This window comes from Andrographis paniculata, unplaced genomic scaffold, assembly GCF_009805555.1.
Source record: "Andrographis paniculata isolate CXL003 unplaced genomic scaffold, ASM980555v1 Contig56END, whole genome shotgun sequence".
NCBI classification, from domain to species: Eukaryota; Viridiplantae; Streptophyta; class Magnoliopsida; order Lamiales; family Acanthaceae; genus Andrographis; species Andrographis paniculata.
The window spans coordinates 2,022,201-2,030,439 of record NW_026137591.1 but is presented as its reverse complement, the minus strand read 5'-3'; the positions used below and the strand labels follow the sequence as shown (position 1 = coordinate 2,030,439).

The 8,239-nt window shown below is 31.2% G+C and overlaps 1 protein-coding gene across 1 annotated transcript; it reads left to right on the top strand.

Annotated features, from left to right (window-relative positions):
* Nucleotides 1-929: 929 nt before the first annotated feature.
* On the top strand, nt 930-3,931 carry LOC127256561 (14 kDa zinc-binding protein). The gene is made up of 5 exons (XM_051282624.1): nt 930-1,109; nt 1,193-1,250; nt 2,004-2,093; nt 3,455-3,572; nt 3,668-3,931. The coding sequence occupies exons 1-5, from the start codon at nt 967-969 to the stop codon at nt 3,733-3,735; spliced, it is 477 nt and encodes a 158-aa protein (XP_051138581.1). The 5' UTR covers nt 930-966; the 3' UTR covers nt 3,736-3,931.
* The last annotated feature ends 4,308 nt before the right edge of the window (nt 3,932-8,239 follow it).

The following is an 8,239-nucleotide window of genomic DNA, read 5'->3' as shown; positions in this document are numbered from 1 at the left end:
TAGTTCGCCGGAGCTCCGAAATATTAGGGTGCCACCTAATTCGGAGACGAACGTCATTTTATCTTTGGGAACGTTACGCCACGAACCGGAGGCACTACCACACTACCAGGGCGTTTTCGTTTTTACGGAAAAAGGTTCTACCTCAACTCGACGTGATTATCGAATTTATTTCGATAAAGTTATTGTGATTATCAAATTTATTTTGATAAATTAATTATCGAATTTATTTCGATAAAATTATTGTGATTATCAAAATTATTTTGATAAAATTATTAAATTCGATAAAACTAAATTATTGTGATTATCAAAATTATTTTGATAAATTGATTATCGAATTTATTTCGATAAAGTTATTGTGATTATCAAAATTATGTTGATAAATTTTCGATAAATTATTATTGATTATCGAATTTATTTCAATAAAATTGTCGTGATTATCGAATTTATTTCGATAAATTATTATTGATTATTATATTAATTCTGATAAATTATTTTGATATCGAATTTTATATTTCGATAATTATTTGATATTATGATGGTATAAAATTTCTCCAATAATATGCGTATTACAATTTTAAATAGTAAAATTAATATTTTGATCATCTCCCAATCATACTGCAATCTTGAATATAACATAAGTATCTAGAATTTTATTTGTGAAAGCAAGTTTTACCAAAGCACAAAGTAGCAAATTAAATATATATATATATATATATGTATAATATACATGGGTCAGTTTCATTATATAGCTTAGTTTAATACAAAATAGTATAAAAACAATTTCATAAATCTAATACAATATAATATTGAATATAAAATTCTTTGGTGTTTTTTTTTTTTTTTTTTCAATCAATAACAAGATATTTTGATATAATATATTTGAAAAAAAATTCAATATTTTATTAGTACATATAAAACGGAAATAATTTTAAGCCCAAAAGGGTAGAAAAAGGAAAGGGCAACGGCATGAGCGAACCACTCAAAACCAGCAGTGGCCGCCTAGGAGTGCTCACTTCTCATTTGCTCACTGCTGCTCCTCTCAGTCTCAGGGCTATGGCTTCCGAGAAAGAGGCTGCTCTCGCTGCCGTTCCTTCTGATTCTCCTACCATGTCAATTTTCTTTCCCTACTCTCTTTCTGTTTCTTCTTGTTATTTCACTGATTCCACTGATCGTTGCTGTTGGTGACGTGCAGATTTGATAAGATAATTAACAAGGAAATACCATCCACCGTTGTGTACGAAGATGAAAAGGTCGTTTTGTGTGCTTTTGATTTCGATTTTTGTAGGTTATATGTGGAGAATTTGATATTTGGTTTTTTGAATTAGGGCCAAGTTAATTGCGTTCCTGAAATCGAGCTAAATCCTTCCCCTTTTTTTTTTTTTTTCAACCTAATTGTATGGATCTATGGATTTTCTTGAGGGATGATTGAAACGACCAATTCCTGGTAATTTTGCAATGGAAGTCAACCATAAGATTTTGCCGGATAATTGGGGGTAGATTGGTCTAAACTGCCTTTACATTTACAAGTTGCTCGTTTGTTTGTTCTTGCTTTCTTCTTTTTTCTTTTTTTTTTTTTATCAACTTGCTCTTTTCCCCTTACTGATATTCATCATGATTGAACTGTCTTTTATGTCATGAATTCATGCTACAGTGTCACTGTAGATTAGTTCACTGTGATTACAATGAATGATATTCCATATTAATTTATTGTGCGGTAAATATGGTTCTTTATCAAATTATTGTTTGCTGAAAGTGGTTTAATCTTCAAGTAGTTATGTTTTGGGTACCTGTTCGTTAATGGTTAATATTGTGTTTAAATGATGGATTGAAGATCGTGCATTCATGGGAGCTTGTTTTACAAATTCCGTATCACCATTGAATTTTAAAAATTAAGATCTTATTTTCAGCTTTTTTTCTGAGAGGCTTTACTCTGTTTGTGTGCTGGACCTTCGTCAAATTAATAAATGTTAAAAATAATGGAAGTTTGGCTTGTTCCATAGCAGGTTCTAGCTTTCAGGGATATATCTCCTCAAGCACCAGTTCACATCCTAATCATACCTAAAGTAAAGGATGGGCTTACTGGAATTTCTAAGGTACATTTCATAGTCATAAATTCAATTTCTTGCCAAGAAACTTGTCTAGTTGGGTTGTGATTGCGGGCTTGGTATTGTTAGTTTTGATGAACTATGAGGTTTGGTCTACTGCTGTTAATGATTATTCATGCTAAGCCTGGTAATGTTCAAACATTTATATCTGTTACTTCACTAACAGTTCCCCACGAAATTGAAGCCTTATAGCTTGACATATAATTCTTGTTATATATTTTTTCCTTGAGTTTGGAAGGTTTAGATTAAGTGTTTAAACAGTGTTCCCGTTAATCAACTTTCTTTAGATAACTAAGTGTAGGATCCTTCTGTCTATTAGTTAAAATTTACATTCTCAAAGGTCAACTTTTTGGTTTGGTTATACTCTAAAGCTAGCTAGAAGTTAATTTATTTTCTGCCTGAAATGTTTGAGAAGTTTTTATTCAAGTAATCGTATATTTCCATTTTTAACAACTAATAAATCGCATACATCATTCATAGATATAGTGCTATGATAATTTTCTATACATAATGCGATAAAATCTAGACACAACAGTCCTGGTGTTCTTTTTTTGGGTAAAAACATATTCATGTATGTAAGAAAGATTGAACTCCCACCTCTAATGAGGTGATGGACACGTCTACCACGATTTTATGCTAGGGAAGTCAATTTCTTGGTATGTATAATAAATTGTACAGTCGAACTAAAGCTCTACAGCTATTATTGAACAAAATCATTTAAATTTGAGAATTGTATTTGCAGAGTTATTGCCTTGTTTATGAAGCATTGATTAGTACAGATATTTCATTTAGGTATTCATACAGATTTTGAATATTAGAGTCATTTTCACGGAGAAAACCAGAGTTGAACTTGTATAAAAGCAATGAACTATTGGTTAGATATCAAGTACCTGGTCATGTTTACCCAATGATTACAATTTCGTGTCCCATGGCTGTGGCTTGACACTTTATTGTGTTGTTATGACGAAGAAATTGCTCTCTCGATTGTTAATATCAAGTACCTGGTCATGTTGCCCAATAATAATACTCCCTCCGTCCCATCTTTTGTGTCTGGTTTAATACAGAAATTTAGGTAAAGTATAATTAGTAATTAATTAATTTATTATAAATTAAAATTAAGATAATTAAATAGTATAATTAAGATTAAAAAATTATAAATTATAAATTTTAAAATGTGATTAAAGTGTATAATTATATTTCTTAAAAAGGAAAGGACAAATAAGGTGAGACGGAGGTAGTAATATCCTGTCCTTTTATGTCTCCCTCTATACTCTTTTACGATCATTCTGCAAAATACACAATTCACACTACTGGAAGCTGATGTTTGCTACCCTTCTGTAACCTTGTAGGCAGAGGAGAGACACTATGAGATTCTTGGCCGTCTTCTTCACACAGCCAAGCTTGTTGCAGAACAAGAAGGTCTTCAGGATGGCTACAGGCTTGTGATCAACGACGGGCCAAAAGGATGTATGCATCAACTTTTGCCATAGCTTTTGCAATTTAACACCCCCCCCCCCCCCCTTCTTCTTTATCTAATCGTGGAATCAAAATTTCTGGTGTAGGTCAATCCGTTTACCATCTTCACATCCATCTGCTTGGGGGACGTCAAATGAACTGGCCAGCCGGCTAAGATGGAATTTATACGGTACTCGCTACGAATCTCTCTGGCTGCACACTCTGAATTGAAGTAGCTGTAATTTTAATAAAAGTGTTTATGAACTTTGCCTGCCTCTTACATTGCAACTGATATAAACTTCCTTTGTTCGGTACATTCGTAACATGTGCAGACATATTTCGTGGGCTTTTAAAAGTTTCCTAAGACCTCATTGATGGAGTTATGTTAGAGAACCTAAATTACTCTAGCTTCATTTTTAAGTTAAATCTAGTCTAGTAAACATAGGGGCATTGCAAATTTAGTCTTTGTGCTTAATATCCACTATTATCTTTATTCCTTAAGTTTTTAACCTATATTTTGATCCTGTAATTTGCAAAAAGAATTGATTTTTTGTCTGGTATAAGTAAGAATTTTATTATTATTATTATTATTATTGTAAGGTAAGTATGTGAGAGTTACTAAAACACGTACGATAAACATGATAATTGACATAGATTGAAAACTAAGGGTGTGTTTAACAATTAGCTAATAGTTGTTAGCGGTTAGTTAATTTGATTAGCCATTAGCTTTTAGCTGATTCAATTAGTTGTTTTGACTAGTTGATTCGATTAGCTGGTTGTATTAAAGTTTTTGATATTAGTTGTTTATAAGTAAATGACATTTTATATGTTATTTTCAATATATTTAGTTGAATTTTTTCGATGGGTAAACTTTTTTAGAATTTTATTATTAATTTTAAAGATTAGAAAAAATTTATTTAGATATTTATTTTTATTATTCTTAATATATTTTGTAAAGAATTAATGCAAGTTTATTGAAAAATATATATATTTTTCATTAGAAATAGAATAAATATAAAAGAACAAAAATAATTAGTATATATTTTTATTAGATTAATTTTTGATTAATATATAATTACATTAAATTTATAATTTTAAATAAATATATTTATTTTTAATAAAAATATTATGCGATAAAACATACTCCCTCCGTCATCCAATTTTGTGTTCATTTGACGACACGGGTTTTAAAAAAAATATGTAAGAATATAAATTTTTACTTTTTTTTGTAAAGAAAAGTGGTATTTTTTTACTAAAAAAAGAAACAACAATAAATTTGGATGACAACGAAGAAAGAAAAGTGAATAAATTTGAATGACGGACGGAGTACTATATAAATGAATAAATAATATTACTCCCTCCGTCCCACGTTGCCGTTTCTGTCCGTCCTAATGTCACGTTCCTTTTTGAAAAATGATTATACATTTTAATCTCATTTTAAACTTTTTAATTTTTTTTTTATATTTTAAATTAAACTAATTAGTTATCTTAATCTTAATTTATAATTATTTATATTATAGGATAATTATATTCACTGACACATTCTTAATTATCTATTAATTACACCCCTCCTAAAATATCGTGTCTACAGTGTAGCAGACACGGTACGGAGAGGTAGTAATATTTTATATTATCTTCATTCTAAATTATTAAAAAAAATTATAAATAAGATAATCTATATATAAAAATTATTTATTTATTTTAAATTTATAAATATGAATTTATAAGTTATTAGTAGAAAATATATCCAAATAATTACTAAATAGTGTAATAAAAATATATATTAATATACGTGAAAAAATTAATTAATTTTAAGGACAAATAAAAAATAAAAAAATAAAATAAAAATTAATTTTAAGAATAAATAAAAAATAAATAAAAATAAAATAAAAAAGTTAATTTGAAACAGGATAAACCAATCAAACAGTTGTTTAACAAACACCTATAAATTTGTATTTTTTCTCAAGTCATAGCTCGCGTTACAAGGTCTTTAGCAACGAAGTCTTCTGTAGCCGTTGTTGCATAACTTGTTTCGACAATTGTGACGGTCCACATAACAATATTATTATTACATTGTTTCGGTACTCCGCTACACTGAATCCATTTTTTAAAATTAATTTTTATTTTTAAATAATAAGACTGATTATTCATATAATTATATTTTGATTTCAAAATTAAATTTGATTATATTTTAAATAAAAAAACACAATTATATTTCAATTAATAATAATGTAAAAAAAATACTTTAGAGTAAAAAATACATACTAATTTTTTTTTTAATAATACTATATGATATGGAAATACGGGTTAGCCCTACACAAACGGCGAATTATCGTACCCAATTAATATCAAAGAAAATTCTCAGGTAATTGGAGGAGATACTAGGCTCACTTAAAAATCAATTTCCTTAGACTTTTTATAATCTTTTTGACAGAATTTTCCCAAAAAAGTTAAAGCACAATAAATAACCGCAAAATAATTAAAACACCAGAGCAAAATAAAGAATACCAAATTTAATGAGATTCGGCAAAATTATGCTTACGTCCTCGGACTTCAACCAAAATTATATCATAAGAGGAGATAAAAAAATACAACACAATTAGAAGAAGAGGATTGCGTTGTGGGATGATTTGTTACATTGGGTGAGGGATCATTTTATAGAATGAATTTCACCCTCGTCCAATCTCCCAAACGATGTCGGATGGAAGGAGCCAACAATTGTTGACTTTTCTTACAAATTTCCACCTTTGGCGATCTTCAAATACCATCTTAAATATCTTCTCCAAAACTCTTCCGCCATAAAATAGTTTGAACTTGATACTTGTTACAGCTTTTGTCAACATATCTGCAGGATTTTCAGTGGTCTTAATCTTTTGTACTTTGACTCCACATTCTTCAATTATTTCCCGCACAAAATGGTACCGTACATCTATATGCTTTGTTTTGGCATGATATACTTGATTCTTTGCTAAGTGAATAGCACTTTGGTTGTCACAAAACACCGTAATGTGTTTGTGACGGATTCCAAAGACATCTAGTAATCCCTTTAACCAGATTGCCTCTTTAACAGTCTCAGTTATGACCATGTATTCTGCCTCTGTTGTTGACAGAGCAACAGTAGACTGTAAGGTCGACTTCCAACTAACTGATGCGTTTGACAGAGTAAACACATAACCAGTAGTTGATCGTCATTTATCCAAATCTCCTGTATAGTCTGAATCGCAGTACCCAACTATATGTTGACTAGTATCATCATTTTTTTGAAACATTAATCCAAGATATACCTTAGAATCCATTTCACGGCTTGCCAGTTTTCTTTTCCTAGATCATGCATATATCTGCTCATGATCCCAATTGCATGTGAAATATCAGGTCTCGTACACACTATCGCATACATCAAGCTACCAACGACATTTGAATAAGGAACCTTTAACATGCAATCATGTTCCTCTTTCGTTTTCGGACATTGTGAAGCGCTAAGTTTGAAATGAGAGGCAAGTGGTGTATTCACAGGTTTGGTTTTGTCGGTCATGCCAAATCGCTGTAGTAATTTCTTTAAGTATTGCTTCTGGGTCAAGCACAATGTGCCTCTCTTTTTGTCTCTCGTTATTTCCATGCCGAGAATCTTCTTCGCTTCACCAAGATCTTTCATTTCAAACTCTTAGTTGAGTTTGGACTTCAACCTGTTTATCTCTCATCTATCATTCGAAGCAATTAACATGTCATCTACATAGAGAAGAAGATAAATAAATAATCCATCAGATAGCTTACAAAAGTATACACAGTGATCGAAACTGCTCCTGGCGTACTTTTGGCAGGTCATAAATTGATCAAATCGTCTGTACCACTGCGTTGGAGATTGTTTCAATCCATACAACGATTTGCTTAACTTGCATGCCCAATCTTCTTTTCCAACAACCTTAAATCCTTTGGGTTGAACCATGTAGATTTCCTCCTCCAAATCACCGTGTAAGAACGCCATCTTTACATCCATTTGAACTAGTTCCAAATTATCTTGCGCTACCAAGGCCAACATAATACGAATAGAGGAATGTTTTACAACAAGAGAGAATACCTCATTGTAATCAATTCTTTCCTTTTGGGCATAGCCTTTGGCTACCAATCTTACCTTGTAGCGGATGTCATTACAATTGGGATATCCTTCTTTCTGAGTATAAACCCACTTGCATCCAATTGCCTTCTTTCCCCTCGGTAGCTCAGTTAGCTTCCATGTGTGATTTGCATCAAAGGAATGCATTTCCTCGTCCACGGCTTTCTTCCACTTTTCTTTTCAGAAGAATGCACTACATCAAGAAAATTTTGTGGTATACCTTCTTCAATAACAAGAAGTGCATAGGCCACCATACTTTGAAATCGAGCAGGTGTTTGAATTTCTCTTATGGGCCTCCTAACTGCAATTGGTAAATCTTGTTGTTGTTGAGGTTTTTGGGTTAAAACCTCTTTTTCTCTAGGCTCTTTTGTGGCACATGGATCATCATCTTCCATTGGTTGACCATCTATTGGTTTGATCATAGATGCCAGAAACTCCACATGTTCGAGAGAACTTTCCACCTGCGGGGAAGTACCATCCATATGTTGCTCGGTTGTTTTATTAAACATTGTTGATTCGTTGAAGGTAACATCCCTGCTAATGATCACTTTTCTCATCTTTGGGCATC